The sequence below is a fragment of the Palaemon carinicauda genome, chromosome 1 (assembly GCF_036898095.1).
Source record: "Palaemon carinicauda isolate YSFRI2023 chromosome 1, ASM3689809v2, whole genome shotgun sequence".
Taxonomy (NCBI): domain Eukaryota; kingdom Metazoa; phylum Arthropoda; class Malacostraca; order Decapoda; family Palaemonidae; genus Palaemon; species Palaemon carinicauda.
Genome location: NC_090725.1, coordinates 138,864,489 through 138,889,488, shown reverse-complemented (window position 1 = coordinate 138,889,488; position 25,000 = coordinate 138,864,489). Strand labels below are relative to the sequence as shown.

The following is a 25,000-nucleotide window of genomic DNA, read 5'->3' as shown; positions in this document are numbered from 1 at the left end:
GTGATGACCTTGACGCAGCAGTGGCAAAAGTAGATACACAAGTCCAGAAAGAATTACAATCTTACAAGCTAAAAAGGAGAAGATGCACTGTGAACATTGACCACAATATTGCTTGTCAACGTGTTGCTGAAACTCTCTTTAAACGTGCTTAATGAAGTGAATAACAATTTTCATAATACTTTGTCCTCCATATTGATAGGGAACATAGTCTCAAGTACACTTAACAACAACAGACCAACAGATCTCTAAATTGCACTTGGTGTACCTGTAGGGAGAAATAAGTCATGTGTCTTCTTCATAAAAACAATGTCTGCTGCTCCTATGATAATGTTCTTTTATTTAAGTACTCAGCAGCTGCAGAAGTACCTCAGGATATATCATTCACTGCTGCTCTAATACCTCTGATTGTGAATTATCTTTACATATCTTTTTAAATGTGCCGTTCAGTCATAATGATCCTCGCTCAGACTGAGAAGTCAATGAGCTCAGGAAGGTCTGCCAATGAATGCAAGACAATCTTATGGTAGAAAATGGAGGATTTATATAAACATGTGAAACTTAAGGTTCGTGAAGTGACTTAAGATAGGTCCAAACAACTTCCTATGCCATCTCACATGGCAGTGAAATAGATACCCTCCCTAGCCTTCCTTTGCACTCAAATCTTTTCTGTTATGCATACCCCTGAGCTTAGATACATGCCCAGGGTGGAGTGGGTATAACACACCAGGAAAGGTCAGCAGGTATGACAATGGAACCAGAAGCAAGCATGTATGAAGGATGTGCCAGTTAAAATTAAGAATGGAGTCAGGACTGAACATGTAGACTTATTGTCCAGTCATGAGAAAACTGATTCCTTAATTGTTCACTGTGCATTGACATTCTGTCTTTGCTGGAAAACATCTAGGTAATTTCTGATGATGATTATATTTTTGCTCTTTTATATTCTTAGGTTTCACAAAAATGCACAAGTGCTTTGTACATGACCTCACTGCAAGTGGGACGGGCAGTAGTTGATGTTAAATCAACAGCTAAAAAGCACCAGGTTGCTTCAAAGTTTATTCTGCCACTTCATGCCTAGACTGGGTCAGACACTGTTGCTGCCATCTATGGCATTGATAAAGAATGATCATTGAATGTTAAAAAAACCTTCAATCCAGAGCCTCGCCGTGTTGTAAGGGCATCCCAGAAGAGTTGGATGAAGTTTTTCCATCTGCAGCAGTATTCCTGTGTGCCTGTTTTGGTAAAACATTCTATTCAACTTGCATAAACATTACACATATTCATACAAGAATGTGAAAGAAGTACATTAGCTCTCGGACCACGTATAAACTGTGCACTATCCCACCTACATCAGATGCAGCCTTATTAAACATCAGACAAGCACATTACCACATGACCCACTAGTATGAAGCATTGTCAGGTGTACCAAAAACACTTGAAACAACAGAGTATGAGTAGGAAGAAGAGATTTACCTCAAACCCAGGCAATCTCACCTGGTACCAAGCTGGCCCTAGATGAAGTCCTAAAAATGGTTTGTTATTAGTGAGAGGCATCCCTTTGTAAAGGTGGAAACTGTAAGGGTAGTAGAATAGGTTGCACCATCTAGTGTGCACATGAAAGTGGGTTATTGTGTGAGTCCGTTGACTAGGATATTTGATGTGGAGGGGAATGCTAGTACTGAAAAATTGGATGATGATGCAGATGGGAGTGCTCATAATTATGATGCTATTCAGGATGAACATGGTAATAGTAGTGAATATTAATTTAAAGTATTATGGATTTACACTGTGTATGCAGTTAAAAAGACAGCTCTTGGTGCAAAATAAATATTGTGACTTGTACCACTCCTAGATTCAATACTGTTAAGCACAATTAATGACAAGAAATTCCTTTAAATGATCGATAAATGTTCACTAAGATATAATTCGAGTGTTTGGCTGAAATTAACATTTACTTTCACCTTATCGCATGGTATTAACCTTATATTGATTAAAACATCTCTTAAGTCAATGACTTTAAGAATCGGTCCATTAGTTCTTGAGATATGTCACATACTGTACTTGTTGTGCGAAGTATCAGCGGTGGCCCTCTTGGAAAAATACAACTGAAAAAATGCACAGCCTGATCTTGATGTTGTCATCCAGAAATGGTATCCTGGAGAGGGCATATCAGGAAACCGACCCCTTAATGTAGAGACAACAGTGAGGAAGAAGAAGATCCAGAAATGGTACCTACAGTCCCTAAGGATCGCAAAAATGAATAAATCTTTACTATTACTTTTTTGAAGGGGTTCAGCTGTAAATTGGACTTTTTCTTCATGACTACATTCCTAGGGGAAAAAGGAATGGTGGTGTATAATAGGACTGAGATTCCTTGATTCACATAAATCTTGCTTCGAATGTTGATGTCATGATATTCACATAATAAAAGTTTGTGGCAGGCATAACAACCTCTATTTGTGTTCGATCTACCGTAATCCATATACATGGAAGATCTTCGATTGTCTTCTCACCATCACGGCCAAGATACAAGATGATAGATAAGACTTTTGTTTTTGTTGGTGATTTCAATACTCATATTAGGAGTGGTTAAATTCTATTTCTCCTACTGATCGCCATAGCTTAAGTACTTTGGACTTTGCCACTAAATAAGGTTATGAGCAAATCATAAGTGAAGCTACTCACATGTCTGGTAACTGCTTGGACATGTATATAATGACTACCCTAGTATTATAGCAAGTAGGGTTGGTTCTCCAGGTGGGACATTTGATCAGACCCTAATTTCATTAGTAGCGAAGACTGAGCAGCCTCTCCCTGATATATCATATTCACGTTAGATTTACATAACATCTCAAGCAAAATGGATGATATTCTGAGTGATTTTTTAACTTGAATTGGCCACAATTGTATAATAGTGTTGAACCTCTTATTCCTTTGAATGCGAATCTGGTCAACATGATTGATAGGCATATCCCTCCTCGTGTCCTAAAGTACCGAGTGAAAGAGAAATTCTGGTTCAATGATGATTGTAGAGCTACTTATTGGTAAAAGCAGGAGGCCTATTGTCCTTGGAAGGGCAACAGATCAGATTTGACTTGGAATAACAGTATTCAGCTGAGAGCTTTCTCTCTGAGAGTTTATGCTTCAATTGAAAAGGAATACAATTTAGCCATAAAAAAATCCTTTCTGGTAGAACCAAGGAACATAAGTGGTGGGGTACCCTTAAATCTGCACCCTTTGATGGAGAAAAAACAGTTCCTCCTTTACTTGAACCAGACGGCTTTGTCACTCACTGTCTAAAGGAAAAGACAAGCCTTTCAGATGATGTGTTTGACACTAAGCCGAGCAATAGAAACTTGATTTTCCACATTCCTATTTTCCTGAGGCTATACTAGCTACATTAGCTTTTCAGTGTCATGAAATTAAAACTCTCTTGATGGACGTCAATGCTTATTGAGTTGTAGACCAAATGGTATTTTTCTTTAGTTTTTCATAAAGACTGCAAATATTTTACCTCCTAGATTATCTGTTATTTTCTGCGAGTTAACTAGAAGAGGTTCTGTTAGCACTTGTTGGAGAATTGGTAATGTTACTCCATTACGTGTTTGTGTTAGCTCTAGTCCAGCTGATTACCTCCCAATTTCCAAACCATTAAAGTTTTTGAACATCTTTTGGCAGGACATCTAAATAGGTCAGCAATTTGGCTTTCGTAAAGGCCTTGGAGCATGTGATGCCCTTCATACAATCTCCATTGTTGTACATAAATCCCTTGAGTGTGATCAAGAAGTTCGTGATTGGCCTTGATTTTACTGAGGTCTTTGACCATGTTAATTATGAGGCCCTTGTTTTCAAACTCAAACACTTGGGAGTGGGTGGGTCTTTCCTTAGAATACTTGTTGAGTATTTCAAGTAACAGATCGCAAAGAATGTGTTCCACTGGGTAATGTTCTTTACCCATTACTTGTCATACTATATACACATGACAGGGTTTGGCCTAGAAAAAACAATCTCGTTGCAAATGCAGATGATGCTACTATCTTTGCATCAATTCCATCTCCTGAATGTAGATCTGGGGCTTATGAATCCCTTAATAGAAATCAAGCTAAAATTAGTCCATGGTTCAAATTAAAGGGCATGAATTTGAATCCTAATAAAAATCAAAGTATGTTTGTACATAGGTCAAGGGCAGTGGCTCCTCAACATCCACATCTAAGCATTGATTATGTTTTTTTAACTCTTTAGACTTTAAAATTTTAGGTGTGATTTTTCAAAGCAAATTTACTTTTGAGAAACACATTAGGTCTGTCTCTTCTTCAATTGCACAAAAACTGGCTTATTGAGCAAGTCTTTTAAAATTTACGGTGATCAGTCTATCCTGAAAGTGTTTCAATTCTTTCGTTCTGCCTTGTTTCAAGTATTGATTAGTCTCCAGCTACTGAATCTCGTTCTAATTTGTTGGACAAGAACTTATGGTCTATTAAATTTCTTATTCCTGATCTAGATATTAATCTCTAGCATCATCGTTCAGTTAGTTCGTTATGTATGTTGCATAAGATCTTACATAATTCTTACCATCTCTTGCATTCACCATTCGGTTCGCAATACTAGGTATGCCATCGCCATCACGAAGCTCAATAATACACAGTATCACAGTATTCTAGAGGTTTTGTTCCAGATGTGACCAAGTTGTGGAATGATCTCCCTAATCAGGTAGTTGAATTGATAGAACTTTAAAAGATTGAACTTGCAGCAAATGTTTTTATGTTGAACAGGCATACATAAGTCTCTTTTTATAGTTTATGAAAAATCTAGTGTAATGTGGTTCCTCCTGTTCTTAAAATAGGTTGTTTTGATTGTTTATTACTTCTGTAGTTTATTTATTTTCTTATTTTCTTTCCTACGTGGGCTATTTTTTCTTGTTGGAGCCCTTGGACTTATTGTATCCTACTAGGGTTGTAGCTCAGCTAGTAGTAGTAGTAGTAGTAGTAATAATAATAATAATAGTAATAATAATAATAATAATAATAATAATAATAATAATAATAATAATATAATCTGTGGACTTGGACTTTTTCTGTGGCTTTGCAGTATCTGAAATAAGATTTTTGCGTAATGTTAGAAAGATCAGAGTCTGCCATCTTAAGGGTGCTGGTCATATTGGAACCAATATAACAGTAAAAAACACCGCCTGGCCAGAATAATCTCGGAAACTTTTGTTAATTGCATTTTATGCAGAAGTACCTATATTGTATGACTCCTTTTAAGAAGCACTTTACTGGAGGCCCCTATTTTGATGATGTATATCCATGAGGGAACTGAAAAGTTCCTTTGTGACAAGAAAAATTGAGACTAGGCACTCTGTTACACCGGCCCTTGAAGAAGTCTGACTGTGATCAGTGGCATACTAAATGGGGGGCGGAGGGGCTGTCTGCCACGGGTGACAACTTAATGGGGGTGTCATAAAGGCTCATAGATTATAAAATCCAATTCCTCCTTTTGATGTTTCTAATTATTATTATTATTATCATCATTATTATTATTATTATTTTTATTATTATTATTATTATTATTATTATTATTATCATTATTATTATTATTATTATCATTATTATTATTATTATTATTATTATTATTATTATTATTATTATTATTATTATCATTATTATTACTCAGTAATTTTCGAGGCAGAAATCGCCTGTTTCTTTATACCATAAGATTATTGTAAACAAGGGTGTCACATGTCTCTCTAAGGCTTGCTGTGCTTATTTCTTTGTCTTTTTGCTTTATGCTGAAAGGTGATAAAGTGTTAGAGACGATGACTATATATGTCAAAAGGGTAAAATTTGTCCAGATAAAGACAGATGGGGAATACACAATGTTAGAGTTTCTGGTTGATGATTAGAGGAAATTTTGCTGTTTTCTTTATTGTCCAAAATTGCAACTTTACTTTTTTTATTCATAGTAGCTGTTCTCCTTATATCAATATATATCGTGATTTTTTGCTTTTATATTCATAGTTTGATGTTATCTCCATATTCCAAAATGCTGCATTTCAAAAAAAAAACTTCTGGTAATAATATAATAATAAGAATAATAACAATAATAGTAATAATAAAAATATTATCATTATTATTGCAACAACAACAACAATATTAATAATAATAATAATAATAATAATAATAATAATAATAATAATAATAATAATAATAATAATAATAATAATAAGTGCCTCTCCAGCTGAAGAGAGACTTCGGAAAAGGTGCGGAGGCTCCTGATTTTTTAAAATTATACATCAAGATGACTGCGGATTTTTAATACCCATTACTATTATTATTATCACTATCATTATCATTATTATTATTATTATTATTATTATTATTATTATTATTATTATTATAGAGCACCATCTATACCAATAGGTAAAAAAATTGATTAGATGGAGATGAAAGAAAGCTTGTATTATAAATATTTAGGGATATATGCAAAGATGATTCAAGGCACCGAAAGAATGTCTCACATCGAAAAACAGTGGGTTGTATGAATCTAAACATGATATATATATAGATTATATATATATATATATATATATATATATATATATACATATAAATATATATATATATATATATATATATATATATATATATATATATGAATAAATATATATATATATATATATATATATATATATATATATATATATATATATATGTATATTTATATATGTATATATATATATATATATATATATATATATATATATATATATATATATATATATATATATATGTTTATATATATTCTCAGGAGAATATTTAGCTTTATTTAAAGATGCTTTCTTTTATATTGATATCTTCTCCGTTACTAACCAAAATTTGTTTTAGTTACAATTATGGTTTTATCTAGCCTACACTATGCATGTTTTACAAGTGGGTAGGAATGAAATGTTAATGCACTTTTACTGTTTAGGTATTACAAGATATAAACCAATAAAGTGATATATTAATTCCTTATCAAAATTCTCAAGTTATTGGGCTGGTATGGGGAGGGAGGTGCAAAGGAATTGTACTAACCCCGTGTCACACGATCGTATAAAGTAACAACATTTTTCTTTTTTTTTATATAGTATCCTTTGTATCTTCGCTCTCCCCTCGCACTGACAGCGACCTGTATCAACCTGTCTGTTATTCTTATCGTAACTGTTAACAGAACTGGTTGTCAGTTGGACATGAAATAGCCTGTTGTATATTTTGTGACCACCGTGCCCGAACTTGATGTATATATAAACTGGATGTTCTGTAATAAACTCAATCAGTTGTTGTCATCCAGCTTTTGAGTCACAACCTACTTTTGGCCTGTCACATTGGTGACCCCGGAGTGACTCGGTCCTCCCGCCTTCCCCACCACCTTTACTGTTACTATGACGCCCTCAAAACATACCTTCTGCAGCAGTACTCGCCGTTGCCAGCCGCCCATAAAGCAAAGCTTTTTCAGCTCCCCAAACAACTCTTGGAGGGCCAAAAGGCTTCGCTCGCTCTCAGGAAAATGACCAGTAACGCTCGCCTGCAACCTGCTGCAGACGGCTCTCCTCATGAGATGAACCTACTATGTTCCCTTTGGGTACGCTGTTCACCCAAACCTGTACGCGCTGCCATACCAGATCTCGATAGTTTACCCTTAAAGGACTTGATGACCAAAGCCGACACTCTTATGGACAGATACTTCACGACCCTCAAGACCTCCATCAACGCCTCCACTCCTGACGAAGAGGACACCTATTCAACGTCAACCAAAGCTGACGTGAATGTCGTAGGACACACACGCCTACCCCGTGACGAGCCGGAGCGCCGACAAAGCCACCCACCACTCGCTCGCAACCCAGCCAACACCTTCTACAGCTACTTACTGCCGCCCATCGGCCGGTATTTTGCTAAAACCACTCCAGACTCGGGGCTGCCACGAAGAAATGTACAGTATGACATTTTAAGGGGGGGGGGAGCCATGTACCAACCGTGTGTCACACGATCGTACATAGTAACAACATTTTTCTTATTTTGTATATATCCTTTGTATCTTCGCTCTCCCCTCGCACTGACAGCGACCTGTATCAACCTGCCTGTTATTCTTATCGTAACTGTTAACAAAACCGGTTGTCGGTTGGATATGAAATAGCCCGGACATGATGTATATATAAACTGGATGTCCTGTAATAAACTCACTCAGTTGCTTTCATCCCGCTTTTGAGTCACAACCTACTCTTGGCCCGTCGCCAAATATTCTAGTAATGCCTCTGACTGTGATTTATGTAATTTTTCTTGCCTGAAGCCACCAGGAATCCCACAAATTTCTTTTGTTCCCACTGACTTGGTTTCATGAGGATCTTGGGATGCAGTGGATATGAATGATAATGTTACTGAGGATATGTATGCTCAGTAACAAAACTGACATACCAATTTTTCTTAAATATAGTTCAGTTGAGAAGCAAATTTATTTTTAAAAACATCATTTGAATAAATCTGTCCAGTTCTTCAGATTTTTTGGCTCTAGGCCAATAGTAATGCATGTATCATTTAATTAATTCATACCTTATGTATTTATTATTAATGGTATACAATTTTGTCCCATATTCCTTGTGAAAACCATATAATGGTTTGGTAAGGAGTATTGATATAATGCTAAAGAAAGAATTTTTAGTTTTATGCATAAACAGAAAATGACTAATTATTGTATAATAAAATCAAGCATATACATGGAAAGTTAATAGTGTTCAGAGGATGAGATGTATAAAGTTGGTTTGAGTGTGATTTAATTCTAAAATTATTTATTTCCAATTTCAAAATTAGTATATATTTTACTCTCCATTACATAACCACACCAAAAGAGTGTGGTAGTCAGCATGATGATTATATGGACTAGAATATTTTAAGTAAATTTATTTATTTTAATATTTGTAGTCATCCATTTTCCTCTCTCCTCACCACTTTTACGGCATGTACAAGTCTAAGATGATCCCGATTATAGGTAGTGTTCGGTAATACTATATCTGTGTTGATGTTCCTCTAGTGGTGCGATCTATTTGGTTGATTTGGAGAGAGAGAGAGAGAGAGAGAGAGAGAGAGAGAGAGAGAGAGAGAGAGAGAGAGAGAGAGAGAGAGAGAGAGAGATTTTTTTTATACAAAGGTTGAGAAGCCTGTTTTCTATGATATTAGCATGATGACAAGGTAAGTATTGAAATAATAAATTTTATTGATAAAACTACTAAGAGAGAGAAAGAGAGTGATTACTTACTGTACTTTCTTCTTTAGGGGGGTCACGGTTTTTGCTCTGCTTTTTTGAAGTGTTTGTTATGAATGATATATTGAGGTGAATGTCCTCTTGGCAATTCACACCTGTAATTTAAAAATATATATTTAAAAAAAAATCTGAACATGCTAGTTATTCCAAACTATATTCTAACTTTAGATATGAAATCCCAATAAACAACTTATTGCAAATTTTAATTCAAGTAGTTAAGACACTATAAAGCAATCTATGACAATGACGAGGATGATAATATAGTAAGCCCCAGGGTTACAAACAGTTTCGACTTGCCATATTCCATGGATACAATGCAGCTCCGATAAAGGCATTTTATCATTCTATATTTATGTACTCCATCTGTTTTCTTTAGACATATTGTAGTTATGTTTGTGCCAAAAAGTTGATTTATTTAATCATCGATTATGACTTTAGGACTGCATAAACTTATGTGAATGACTGGAGTGTTTATGCACAGTGCTTTATTTAGCTGCGTTTCGACTTATATCAAAACTCGTTAAAAATGTTGTAAGAACAAATCTGCATTATAACCTGAGGACCTATTAAGGATATAAGGTTAAAGGATACTAAATCATTTCACAACAGTATTGATTAAAGCATTAATTAGAGAACTATATAAAATTTGAGAAATTTTGAATATGCAGTGAACTTTATTTCTTTAGTGAAGATATTAAATATAAAATAAACATAATAATTAACAATGCTTTTCTTTCCATTTGACAAGAACAAATTGTTTCACCTTAAAACCTTTACACATGCAGTACTGTATGCAGCCTAAAATCATGATATTCAAAAGACCTCGACAATAGGGTCTTTTGTCAAACAGACAGAAGATTATTAATAATTCACTGAATCTAAACTTAAACTGTACAGTAATCAACTTTCATACACTTGATCATCTATGCATTGCTAACTGCTTAGAAGATGTCTGAAGATCTGCTCTCACTACAGGAATACTTGAAAATTAAATAAATCTGTATTCTATTCACTCATAAAGTAACTTTTACACTTAACTTCTTCAACTGAAAGAAACATGGCTTGATGAAAGTACTGTAACAAGAAAATATAAAATTATTAACTAGGTACATGTTACAGGGACTGGTTTTCAAGTACATGCATAAAACTTATTTTTTTCCTGAACTAAATCCATCTTTACATCAGTTAGCAATAATGCCACAGGTTTCTCTTCAGTATTATGTGGATATTCCTATATTTGATAATTATGAGTACAGTACAGTACTGACCGGTGATCTATGCAAAGTGTTTTACATTAATAAGGTTGCAAGAAGTTAGCTGGTTAGGTAACAGGTGAACCATCTGACGTTTGTTTGACCTTTGCATAGCCTAACTTTTGCTCTGTATTTGTGTATTAAGATTTAAGTTTGGTGTTTAGTGCATGGGAGGTTAGTATAGTTCCTTATTCTATGTATATTTTCATTCTATCATCATCATCATCATTACAAACCAAACTACAATGAAGCTCATAGCAGAATGGTACAAACCCAAGACCCTGAATGGGAAAAACAGGCCAGAGATGAGATGAAAACAAACATAAATAATAAACTATAAAAGAGATATGCCAAAAAATCAAATTCATATAATTATTGAATGAATAAGAGACAGATAACCGATGAAATGAAACATTATGTCAGCCAGCTCAATAAAAATGCAATTAAATTGAATTCACTGTGTGACCCTGTCACTGAGCCCTTAATTAGAAACCAAATATCATTTTTAGAAAAGATGATATTTGGAAGTATAATTTCATAAGCAAATTAAGAACTTTTACCCTTAATAAATCACTCTTGTTATCATAAGCTATACAGCTACCTGCTGTACCACCTCTTCACCCTCCCACAAATGATTTATGGCACATAGAGTGTAACATGTAGTGTAAAAGTAATTGTTTTTGAAATATTGTGAGATAAAATCAACTTTCCACCCTCATAAACTTATTACAGGAAATGATCTCCAGTTTATTAAGACATGTTTTTGATACTAATAGCCAATATGTAAATGGTAAAAATAAAGCTGCTATATCTCTCAGAACTTTATAGAAAAAAAGCTTTTCAAATTTTAAAACAGAACCTTTTAAAAAAAGTAAAATTGGTTTTTAGATTAACTTCATCACTTTTAACAACTTTAGGATTTATAGAAGAAAAAATCCTCAATACATTCTTTTCCCTGAATAAAATAAGTTTCACTAAGATACTTAATAAGACTACCTTATGGGGTATGGTCTAAACCTATATAGCCTACATAGATAATTCCTTTCAACGAAAACAAAAATTTCAATAAATTATCAGATCTAATTCTTGTTACAGGAAATTCCTTAATTTGAATCAATCTAAATAATCCTTCTATATCACTTCCAAAACTGTAAAGTTGTTGAATTATAAAGATAGATATCTTGGGAAAGGTATTAGTTCGTTTGTACAATAGGTGGCTGGAGGCCAGAGGAATTCGACAGACTTCCTTTACAACACAACGTTCCCAATAAACTGATAGGAATCTTTCCAGGCCAGATAAAAAATGGAAAAACTTTCCCCTAAAAGGCTACTAGTTCCATTAGCATTTTGGCATAAAGCCTTCTAAAGGGGAATCCTGATGGCCTTCCACCTTTACCAAAAAAAAATATTTGGAAGTGGATACTCAAAAGCCTTAGTAGCCACTGGCTTATAGGAAGAAAAGTGGGTACTCCAAGAAAGAGACCTCAATACATCATTTGTTATCTCTACCAACTTGTGTATTCACTTTATCAATCCTATTAATATCTAATACCTAATCCAAAATTGAAGAAGAAAACATGGATTGCTTAAGAGGATCAGAAATTGTCCCCTACCATAAAGGAAAACACTTGTTTCCAATGTTTAATCACTAAACTCAAAATGGTTGTCACTGCCTTGAAGTCCCATCTGAAATAGTTTTATCTAAACAAGTAAAAAAATCATCATCAATGATTTAGATCTTGGACTGCAAACGTCTCTCTGTGCAAAGGAGTCTTCAAGTATAGCCCCATTTTATTACCCTCAACCAGCATTTCTCTGGTAAATCAGTTCTCAATTCCCTGGCATTCATAATAGGTTCCTGAGAGTACTTGAATACAAATCAATACTTACAATATGCCATTGATTTCTTATACCTCTATGAATATATTTGCATGATGGAAGGACTTAACACTAAAATACAAACTGAATTAGCTTAGACTAATACTAATCAGAACTTATCTTAAGTAACTTATTTGGATGCCTTTCAGAAATATTTAGTCTTACCACTGAAAGTGGATACCTCATCAAAGAAAGGCTCTTCCCTCTTACCCTCCTGTTTTCTGAGAAAAATAAAGGTACAGTGTACAACTTAAACTCAGTTTTTAGAGAATAGTACGTGTATTACTTATATTACTGGAAAATCTGCTCATTAAACTCCTGTACTATATACATAAAGTACAAGCATGCTCACTTGTTAAGCACACTTATGTTGCTAAAATGCAAGCTGATTTTGCGTTGTTCGTGAATGTGTGTATCTAAAGAAGGATATGGAATTTCTTCAGGAAGGAGCTTGTTCCTTCCAACTTTAGCGAAGTCTGACTCTCGGGCAGTAAATGAGAGAGTCCTCCGTTTACCTTTGGCTAGCCAATCGGGTTGTTAGAGACATGTTATCCTTAAGCATGCCTAAAATCCAAGGACATGTCCCAAGATGCTGTAGTGTCATTACCACGAAAAAGTGTCCAAGATTACAGAAGAAAATAATCTGGAATGCAAAAATCTGCCAAAATCTTCAGCCAGAGGAAAATTTCTGCCCCACTTACGTCAGCTATCAAAGGGACTACCGTATTCAGTGTGCAAGCAGAGGAGCGGAGCTTCTCCGCTCACAGCCAGGTAATTTCCGGCCACCTGTTTACACCTCGCTATAAAAGCTTTAACTACCGTATTTTCCAGCTTCACTGTTATCTCTCCAATGTAAAGGATGGAGGTTTCTATTTATACCAGAACAAATAAGTCATCTCAGAAGACCATAAACAGACGACATGGAAAAATAATCAGCACTGTATTGGAACATACCTAAAGTAACTTATTTTTACACCAGATAGAAATAAGTTTCTTGACGATTAGATACCTCACCAGAGTTGAGTTCTTTCTCTGCATTATCCTCATTTTCATCTTCCTGGCAGTTAAATCCTATAACAAAGGTAACAACAGGTTTTCCATTTTGGTTACTTTTAACAGTAGCCTTTGCACCTGCGCCAGGCAAGGGATTCATTTTGACTTTAGAAATACTGGCACCTATGTTAATGCCACTATAGAAAATCCTAGATATGCTACTGGCCGAGCATACATTAGACTGAGCTCAATACCATGCGAAATATGATTCGACTGTTCAGGTTTCTCTAAAGCTTTTAAAGGTTCATCTAAAAATTATCTTAGCTGTTTTACAGCAAGTATGATACATTAACAAAAATAATTAAGTGGTTGACCATAAGTGCCTACATCTATATGCACAGGGATATTAGGAACCCGCACACCCGCTAGGTTCCTTTACCAGAATCCAGTGGTCTTAAGAGCTAACAGGATTATGGAAAAGTGAGAATTTTGCCACAGAAGAGGATGAAGCAACTTAAAGGTGTGAGGTTCATGCACAGGCGATAGATTCCGTCAGCACTATCTACTATACACAGAGAAATTGAGGATCAGGATCTCCTAACATAAACTGAATTAAAAATCTCACAGGAATTGCAAACAAATCCAGAAGACATCTCTCACGAATTGCAAGATTATCCCAATGCTGTAATAGAGGCCTAAACTTATTGAAAGAAAAGAAAATGGAAAATTTTCAGTTTTAGAGTACAGCACATGTCAATAAAAAATTACATTTCGTGAATGGAGTAATAGCAACATCTGGAGAATAATAAAAAAAAAAATTACTCCACACACATCCTTAACATATTAAATATGATGTATACTACATATTGTAAAAGGAAAATATATGATACTAAATACCAATACCATTGGAAAGTAATATTTTACATAAAGACTTCTTTCTTTGTTTAACAACTTTTGAACAGGCAAACTCTACACAGCCTGATAAAGAGTCTGTAAAACATAAAGTTTGTTTTTTGACTTACATGGAGGTGCATGAGCAGGCTTAAAATACAATAAAAATCTTCTGATGTTCAATTTTCATTTGTAAACTACCATCGTTCAATTTACACAAAAACATCAATACGGATTATGCCTGAGATCTAAACCGTCTTTCATAAATCATAAAAACTCACAGAAAGGATCTTGTTATATTACCAGAATTTTTGGAGTCACTTCTCAGGTAACCCGATATAGGTAAAGACTCTGCTATTCCTAGTGTCTTTAAAAGAGTCTCATAAACTTTGTCTAGAGGGAGCTTCCGTTCTACCACCCTACCAGCCGTGCTTAAAGAGTCACTTGTCATCTTAACAGTTGCCTTGTCACCACCCATCAGTAAGACTACATTGGGAATGCACAGATCTTCTACAAAGCTCTCAGCTTCTTCAGTGGCCTGATGAAATAGAAAATGAGTCATTGCAATTTCATCAATATATACTAATGCACACAACATTCAATAATTATCATACAGTTAAAGCTAAATGTTAAATGAAAATAGCAGAGTACTACCTCTACTTATCCAAATCACATCCTTATACAGGTACAGTATACAGTAATACACTATTAATTTTCTGTAATTTGATGATCCAAGATCTATTCTAATTTGGGAATAATTATATAATCTGCCAAATTTAAATTACCTAACTGCATTAATTTCCTTTACATCAGGCATCGTTGTAAGTTTACAATGTAGAATAGTTAAAAGTGTAATTATATCAGGAAATTTCTTTTAACAAACATTGAGAAAAACTACAGTACCAGTCCTAAAATTCTACTCTCTGCAAGAGGAACATTTTACTTCTTTCTTTAAGATTAATTTTTCTATTTTCAGAAATTCTAAGCATTTTTGAAAACTTCAGAATGACTTTATTGCTGCATAAGTATCCAAAAATATCACAAATTTGTTTTGTTCACAGGATATTCATGGTCTCATATAAACAATCTAAAGCTTGAAAGAGGTAAATTATAATTTCCCCTAAAGAGAAACAGATTTTACACCCTCACATACATACACACACACACACTCTCTCTCTCTCTCTCTCTCTCTCTCTCTCTCTCTCTCTCTCTCTCTCTCTCTCTCTCTCTCTCTCTCACACAGCCCTAAGATTCTACTCTCTGCAGGAGAATTTTTTTATTTATTCCAAAAGATTAATTGCTTTCCTTTTCAGAATTTCTAAGCATATTTGAAAATTTCAGTGTGACTGCATTGCAGCATAAGTATCTGAAAAATATCATAAATTTGATTTGTCCATAGGATATTCGTTGCCTCTTATAAAAAAAAAAAAAATAAGAATGAGGTAATACTTATATAGTATAGCACATGTTACTCTGACAGCAAAAGGGAATTGTAAAAGTTTCCTTTTACATTAGGCTATAAAGCATTCGAGTTGTATGGAAAAATTTCATTTGCCAAATATTTTTGTGGCATTCTAAGAACTTTTGATCTTCATGAACCACTTTAAAGAAAAATGTCTTACAAATAAAATGCATAAAGTGAAATATCTAGTTTTTCTATACTCTATAAGTTTAAAGATATAGTATTAACTTCGTTAACGAGAGTCTCTCAATACAAGCAAATTGGTTTACGGGCACTGCATCGGTCTGCAGGCAAAACCTATCTCTGTATGCACAATTTTTGTGGACAAGTACCAATGATATTAAAATGTGGACCCACAAGCCGACCACGCACTGTTCACAGGCTTTTTTTTTTTTTTTTTTTTTTTTTTTTTTTTTTTTTTTTTTTTTTGTAAAGTTGTGACTGCATGTTCTTGGTTGAGTTGTGATTGTTATTGTTTGTCATAAAGACACTTTGCTTTGCCAGTATTGTGACAATTGGCTCCAGGTGATTAAAGAAGCCGGTATGAAAGAAAAGATTACGCCTGTAGCTGATCTGCAAAAAAATGTACTTTCATACTGCAACATCCATGATTGGTGCAGTTATAATTCTGAACAATAATGAGGATATCATAGGATGAGATGATGTGGAACGGGTGCTGTCAATGAAAAATCAAAGGTAAAACACTTCAAGTTATCTATTTATCTGGATTGATGAATTGTAGTAGTTAGTAGGTGATACCGACTATTGATAACGCTAAGGATTGGAGCTGAATAAGGGGTAGCATCAAGAGAATGGAGAGATTTCACATTAAGAGGAGATGGTAGGTATGTGGGAAAGCCTACAAAATTTTATAAAAGATACAGCTACGCCCAGCCAAGTAGTGAATCTTTTTAATACCTACAATGCGATGTCACATGTCAATGATATTTCAAAGAAAAGAACAATGTAGTTGACTACGGTAAAAATGGGTTCCTTTTCAAAATTGAACGTAAGTGTAAAATAGGCGTCCAAGTAGTCAGAGAGCGTAAATTAAGTGATGCAGTCAGTTAAAGTGAATCTCCTTCAAGGGAGAGAACTTCTAATAAAGTCCTCATGGAAGGAGATTCTTCCTCAAACCAGTAACTCACTCATCCTCCACTCTCGTCTCACTCATGACAGTCACTATTCTTCTCAAAGGTAAAGTGTGAGGTAATTTATCGATATATTTCCAACTTTTATTGTGGATTACCAATTTGAATTCATTTCTGATGTTGATAGTTATAATCTCTTCTTTAAATAACATTATACACCTTTAAAGATAAGTGTATATGTTTATTTATAGATGCTTGGAATACATAGAGTGAGTTTTCTTTATTTCTTATACAAAATATTGCTCAGCTTACATGTATTTTGGTTTGCTTGCTCACTTCCAGAATGGATTAAACTTGTAAATCAAGGTACTACTGACCTTATATGAGAACTTTCTTGTATAAAACTTGAGAGCACAGTTAATACATAGTTTTAACATGCAAAAACCAAAACAAATAAAATAACCTTTTTAAAAATATCTTTCTATGTAAAATTATCCATAGAAATCTTTAATACACAAGGAAACCAGCAAACTAGTGTTTGCAAGATTGGCCAACTAAAACAATGGAGATCAGGGATGGATGAGTTGATTATGTTGGGATGCTGTTTGTGGGTTGTAACAAAGTAAGAAGTATTCTTGAAATATTCTACCTAGCAGATTCTATAGTAGGGGTTATTTATAATCTTATGGAAAGGAAATTTGCAGGCTATCTGGATCTGAGTATGGTTTTGGAGTTTCTGACTTGCTTAGATATAACTGTTTCAAATGAGTAGCCTTAATGGTTTGAACTGTGTCTGAAGTCCAGTAACATTATCTAATTTTCTTCCCTATTTTCGGTTCTGTTTTGGATGAAAATAGCATTGATAATGTAATTGCTTAAGTGGGCACCATGGGTCAAAGTGATGCTTTGATGTAATTTTCTAGGGTTACCCATGTTTCGTCCTATTACAGCCTGTGGCTTCTATGACCCTTGAATTGTCTCTTTCCAAGAATTTTTTTTTTTTTGTAAAAGTGTTAGATCATCAAGATTCGTCTTTAGTAAATGTTCCGGACGAGTTGCCAACAGGATTAAAAGATCTTATTGGAGAATGCTATTAAGGTTCTTCTCTGAAAATCCCTTTTTTATCTTTTATTAGTTAATACTGATTTACAATTCATACAATTTATAATATATATATATATATATATATATATATATATATATATATATATATATATATATACAGTATATATATATATATATATATATATATATTTTTATTTTTTTTGGGCTCAAGCCATGACGTCCTGATGGAAGGTTCCTTCAGTAGCTTCCTAAGGGTATATATGACAACAGTAGATATTCCCAGAGAATTAAACTAAAGCTTTCACAGAATTCTAACTTCTGGTGCGAGTACCCATACGGTTTCCCTTTAGGATATCGTATAATAACAGGGGACGTATGCTTGACACGCCACATAGCTATCTGCACCCAACATAGCGTTTATGCTTCGAGGGGGAGTGTGGCAAGTATGGGAGGAACCGTTGCTAAACTCTCCTCCTTCGTTACTGTTACGGTACTCGGCGATGTCAACATCTGGCCGCCATCTTGATTGACGTCACATCCGCGCGCCATATCCTCATTCTTTCTTACGTAGCGTCTCAGACTAGGTGTTTTTCCCAGTGTTCGCTAAGTAAATTCGCAATGTCGCAATCTTCTGCCTCGCCTTCTTCTGGAAAGTTGAGTACCATATTCTTGTATTGTATAAATAAGCTCCAGCCGTAAAGTAACGTCTTTTTATCTTAAAAATCTGTGTTTTGTGGTGGAGCTGTGCCCCGACCGGAGGCGTCATGTCGCGACGCTGTTGCTCGCCTCGCATGCTTTATTTAGTTAGCCAGAGCAACCTTCCCGGTCTTATAACTATTAACTACATTAGTTATCTAGTCTTCATTGCTAGGAATTAGTTATATTATGCCGACAATATTCATTTTCGGCGAGTGTAGGTAGCCGAATTCGTATGCTAGAAGGCTAGCCTAACCCCTAGGCTTGATAGCCTAGGCGTTTTTGTTTACTTTCATGCATGATATAATAAGTGTTCCTAGTATTTAATTACGTAATGAAGATATAGGCATTTATACATAGAAGATTCAATGATTGCACATATGTTTTTTCGCCTTCTAGGAAGTATACAAAGGGTTTCGATGATCTTAGTAGTCGTCTCCCTTGCCCCTAACCTAATGCTAGGGCTCTTATATACTTCCTCACCTTCCCAGTTACCTTATATAAGGTAATCTCCTCCCTCTGTGGTAGCCTAGGCTACATCCTATCCCTCCTTACCTCGAATGCCTTCGGGTAAGGTTAGGCTAGGATTGTTCTTTCCCCACTCCTTGCAATAGTACAAGCGCTTTGAGTTTGGGACAGAACCTCAGAGTATCAGTCGTTCGCCCCCAGCTCCCTATTAGGAGAATGTACTCTCCTTCTGGTCCCTGCTGGGGGGTGAAGGCAGAGGGGCTCTGCCCTTCCCCCTAGTCCACACTTGGTTGGGTTAAGACCCTTCCTCGCTTTGGCCTAGCGACTTGTCCAACCCCCTGTCTTTCCTGGTCTAGGGGACTAGCTCACCTAGCCTAGGTTAGGCAGTCCAGGGATTCTGTTTCTTTATAGTTTAGGACAGGACACTAGTGCTGTACCTACTCTGTGCTAACCTACCCTAGGCTGGAGAATGGATTCTTCCTACCTAGACTGGCTAGCCCTAAACAGAATCCCCACCCCTGGGAGTGCTGGTGGGAGCTACGCCTCCCCCCCCCCACACTCCCTCTCAGGACCCTTACCCCTCCCCCTCTATCCCTTTTGTGTTGGCTAGCCATCACACCCCTGTCTGCCGTCCTACAACTCCACCGCGTGCCGGGGGGTTGTGGGTTCGGCTTGGTCCTTTCGTTGGTTAGTCCGAACTGCTACGCTTCCCGCATATAGTTGAACTATGGGATAGCATTCGACGGTTTGGTCTGCCGACGGAAGACCTTACTATCCTTGAGTGATCTTCGGTCACCAACAACTATAGCCAACTGCCGGCTCTGTTGCCACTGGATGAAAGGTCGCCACCCTCTCCCTTTCATTTGAACACTCCTTCCGGAGGAAGAAGGGGATGGGTATCGAATTTTACCCTTCCCTCTCTCTCCTCCTTTCCTATCCCTCTCTCTCTCAGTGCCGGTCCACTGCCGCCTCCACTCTGCCGGCGCCAGCCGTCAGTGTCTTCGGTATCCTATCTGTCTCATTGAATGATGTCAATGTAGGTATACCTCTGGCCGCCGACTTGCCGGCGATCTGCCATCACTTTAAGGTGTCGCCCTCTCTCTGGCACATAGATTGATGGCTTGGAAGGGTCTCACCTTGATGGAGACTTGCCGGCGCCAGGCGAGCTTCCGGCAAGTCGTCACGCTGCCGGCGCCTTCAATCTTGGCTATACAGTGGACAGTCACTTCTTCCCCCTGCCGGCCCAATGCCGGCAGTGATTATTGTACAGCTATGGATAATAGCCAGTACATCTATGGTATAAGATATACCCTAGACTGAAAACTATTGTGTATAGTTGTACAGTAGAAATTTTCCAGCATATTCTGTGCTTCCATGCGCAGTCTCTTGCCGGGACCTAACCTGAATAAGGGGGATTAGATTACAGTATCCCTCCTTTTCTTATATACTGAATGAATTCAGCTCCCCCTCTCACTGTAACTAATTCCTCAGAGGAAGCCTAAGCTTGGCTCATCCAGCATGGATGTTCTTCCTCCTCCTAGGGCTCATGACAGGCCCCTTGAATTAGTTATGGTGTGGGGTCAGGGCAATTGGCTGGGTGGGATGCACAAGTATGTGTCTTTCCTACCTCCTTTCTATCTTATCTATCCTAAGCTTATACATAAAAGGAATCTTATATTATAAGTTTAATAACTTAATACTAATCTAAGATTACTGTAAGTCATAATTTAGTTGACTTCCAAAAACTCATTTGCCTCTTTCTTTTAAAGGAGGATTACCTGCGGTGTGAGAGCGCCTTCTGTAGCGTTCGTCGCCCCGACTTCTACGGCCACCTGGCGTGCTGAACCCACGCCGGCTGTTCGATCTCGAAGGGAAATCTTCGCTATTGGGACCCGCAGGTCTGCCCTGTGTGTAAGAACCTGCTCGATGAGGCGTTCGATAACCCTCCGTCAGCGGAGGCCAGGGACATCGCCTGAGAGAAACTGTGCAAGTGGGTGCGTGGTTTCCAAAAGAACGCCATGGGGCCTTATCTCCCAAGTGAAAGGATGAGAGCCTTGCTCTTCCCCAAGGCATCTGCGGATGCCGTCATTTCCAATCCTGAGATCCCCTGCGTCCAACTGACGGTCAAGCCTGACGTTTCGGACGCTCTCCAAGAATGTCACATAGACGAAGTGGAGAAGATGTCAGATGTGTCGGATAATACCGAAAGGACCCTGATGGCTGAGGGTTAAGAAGAGGAGGACCAAGTGGAGACTCCTGACTCCGAGGGCGAGATCGCCCGTGCACCTTCTGTTTCTTCCGTCGTGGTTTTGGAACCAATGCCCTCCACATCTGCCACTCTAGTACCAGTAGTGGTAAGCACCCAGGATACCCTCCAAATGTTGGTAGCACTCCTGGATGAGAAGTTCTGCCAGGGGCAAGCGGACCTTAAGAGGGAGATAATGAGCATGAAACAGACGACGCCAAAGAAGATCAGCGTCAAGGATCTTCCTGCCGGCTCGGTGACAAATCCTTGGTGGCATGCTGAAGACATGCTCATTACAAGCGGACGCAACGTTATCAACCCCAAATTAAGCACCGTCCCCCTTGAAGAGGTGGAGTTCTGGCCTAACTTCGAAGCCTACCTGGACTGTTACGTCCGTCTCAAATCTGAACCAGTCTCCAAGGAGGGGACCGAGCCGAAGGAGATCATAGTGTTTGACCACACTAAGGCTCAAGCTCTTCTGGCCGACTGCCTCAAGAGCAGGGGCTACACCAATTCCAAGGTGCCGGCCCTAAGCAAGAAACACTTGTCCTTTCTTGCTCCTCCCACCATGGTCTTTCCTTTCGCCGAAAAGGCCCTGCTGGCAGTGATAAAGGCGGTGGAGGAAGGAAAACCCTGTCCTACATTGGAGGAATGTAGGCCTCTCTCCCTCGCCCTCCCTCCCTATGACAAAAGCTGGAAGGATATCCAGTTAACCTTCGCGGTTGGAAAGTTGGAGGCTGAGGTCGCGGGACGTCAGTTTAAGGAAAACCTCCCCAAGCTCACCGAGTAACTTCTGCGTCGGGAGCAAGACACGAAAGAGAGGCTGGCTGCCTCTCTGTCTCTTCAAGTACAACTTGAGACAATGGCCGGGGACATTAGGGTCCCAGGCTTCTACATGGTTCTTGCAAAGACCCACCTTGCTGAAGGACTTATATAGCTTCATCAAGGCCCGGAGAGCCTGCAGAGAATTCATGTTTGCGGATGCCACCGTCAAACACGAACCCCGGAAACTGATTTCCTCCAACATCTGGGGCAAATATCTCTTTCCTGTCGACCTCGTGAAAGAGATTGTGGACAGAGCCGCCACTGAGAACCGGAACCTTCTCAACAAGTGGGGCATGTCCTGAAAGAGGAAATCTTCTCAGGATGATGGCTCCCAACCTAAGAAGAAGTCCAACAAGCCCCGACCCCAGCAGCGTTAAGCTAAACGCCAGTTTCCGGCACCCGCTACTCCCCAGTTGGTGGCTCAGCCACAACAGACCTTTCAGTTGGTCCCTCAGCCGGTGGTGGCTCAGTCACCAGTCTTTACACCAGCCTATGAAAGGCAATCCACTACCTTTCGCCCCAGAGGTAGAGGTTCCGGCAAAGACTCCTCTCGACGTCCATCTAGAGGGAGAGGAGGAAGGGGAGCAGGCGGCCGAGGTGGCAAATCCTCGGGAAACCAGAAGCAATGAATTGCTTCCGGTGGGAGGAAGACTCCACCACTTCCAGGATCGTTGGACCTTCGATCCTTGGGCGCACAGCATCATCAAGAAGGGACTAGGGTGGAGCTCGGTACCACCACCTCCAACCTACAATTCTTCCAACACTCCACCCCCGTCCTGGAAGAATATGTCCTAGAACTCTTGAACAAGAAGGTGATCAAGAGGGTAAAGTCCACCAGGTTCCAGGGAAGACTATTCTGTGTTCCCAAGAAAGACTCAGACAAACTCAGAGTCATTCTGGACTTGTCCCCTCTCAACAAGTTCATAGCGAACAACAAATCCAAGATGCTGACTCTTCAACATATAAGAGCCCTACTACCTCACAAGGCTTACACGGTCTCAATAGACCTGGCGGACGCCTATTGGCACATTCCAATGAATCACCAGGCTTCCTCCTACCTAGGATTCAAGCTTCAACGAAGGCGGTACGCTTTCAGGGCCATGCCCTTCGGATTCAACGTAGCTCCAAGAATCTTCACAAAGCTCGCAGACACAATCGTCCAACAGCTACTCCTTCAAGGCGTCCAGGTGATGGCTTACCTAGACGATTGGCTGGTTTGGGCGGCATCCTCAGAAGAATGCTCGCGTGCTTACAGAATGGTGACCCAGTTCCTGGAACATCTGGGTTTCAAAATCAACACCAAAAAGTCTCGACTATCTCCTGCTCAGAAGTTTCAATGGCTGGGAATCCATTGGAACCTTCAGTCACACCGTCTTTCCATCCCACTGAAGAAAAGGAAGGAAATAGCGGGATCTGTCAAGAGACTCCTAAAATCCAAACGGATTTCAAGGCAACAACAGGAACAAGTTCTCTGCTCCCTCCAGTTCGCCTCAGTGACAGACCCAGTGCTAAGGGCACAGCTAAAAGATGCATCGAGAGTCTGGAGAAGAAATGCATCCATCGCTCGAAGAGATCTCAAGAGACCTCTGCCAACCAGGCTTCACTCACTCCTAAAGCCATGGTCGGAGGCAAAGAACCTGAAAAGATCAGTTCCTCTTGAACCACCACCTCCGTCGGTCAACATCCACACGGATGCTTCGCTGGAAGAATGGGGGGGTCACTCCCATCAGCGACAAGTTCAAGGAACATGGTCTCCCCTATTCAAGACGTTTCATATCAACATCTTGGAGGCCATGGCGGTTCTTCTCTCCCTGAAGAAACTGTCCCCTCGTCCTTCGATCCACATCCGTCTAACTCTGGACAGCGCCGTTGTGGTCAGATGTCTCAAACGTCAGGGCTCGAGATCGCCCCAACTCAACCAAGTGCTATTACCCATCTTCCGCCTAGCGGACAAGAAGAGATGGCACCTCTCAGCAGTTCACCTACGAGGATTCCGCAATGTGACGGCAGACGCTCTATCAAGGACAAGCCCCATTGAGTCAGAATGGTCCCTGGATGCAAGATCATTCTCCTTCATCTCCCATCAAGTCCCGGAACTGCAGATGAACCTCTTCGCGACGAGCGACAACAATCAACTTCCTTTTTACGTGGCCCCATACGAGGACCCCAGAGAGGAAGCGGTGGATGCCATGTCCTTGGACTGGAACAGATGGTCCATAGTTTACCTGTTCCCTCCACCCAACCTTCTGCTGAAAGTCCTCATCAAGCTGAGAACCTTCAAAGGAACAGCAGCCCTAGTGGCATCCAAGTGGCCCCGGAGCAACTGGTTCCCTCTGGTCCTGGAGCTACAGCCCAAGCTGATCCCTCTGCCAGACCCAGTTCTCTCCCAGCAGGTTCAGAAGTCGACTGTCTTCGCTTCATCAAAGAAAACCCAAGACCTTCATCTCATGATTTTCACTCCCTAGCCGTGAAGAAAAGGTTTGGAATTTCAAAGAAATGTTTAGAATTCCTAGAGGAATACAAAACAAAGTCTACCAGAAGGCAATATGAGTCATCCTGGAAGAAGTGGGTGTCTTTTGTCAAGGCAAAAAACCCTACGGAAATCTCCACAGATTTTTGTCTGTCCTTCTTCATTCACCCTCATGGACAAGGCTTAGCAGCCAATATGATTTCCACTTGCAAATTGACCTTGACAAGACCACTACTTTATGCCTTCCAGATAGACCTGTCCAACGAAATCTTTAACAAGCTTCCAAAGGCATGTGCTAGACTCCGTCCTGCACCTCCACCGAGACCCATCTCCTGGTCTCTTGATAAGGTGCTCCATTTTGCCTCTAGC

The 25,000-nt window shown here is 38.6% G+C and overlaps 1 protein-coding gene across 4 annotated transcripts in view; it reads right to left on the bottom strand.

Moving 5' to 3' along the window:
- Gcn2 (eukaryotic translation initiation factor 2 alpha kinase Gcn2) overlaps nucleotides 1-25,000 on the bottom strand; it is a 571,098-nt gene that overhangs the window by 58,055 nt on the left and 488,043 nt on the right. For all 4 annotated transcript variants that reach the window (XR_011046192.1, XR_011046195.1, XR_011046198.1 and 1 more), the window contains 2 exons: nucleotides 14,613-14,847; nucleotides 9,289-9,389 (listed from right to left, as the gene is read on the bottom strand). Coding sequence is in view for 1 of the 4 variants with exons in the window: in XM_068385322.1 (XP_068241423.1) it covers nucleotides 9,289-9,389; nucleotides 14,613-14,847 (336 nt within the window). In the remaining 3 variants the exon portion in view is untranslated. The remainder of the gene's footprint in view (nucleotides 1-9,288; nucleotides 9,390-14,612; nucleotides 14,848-25,000) is intronic.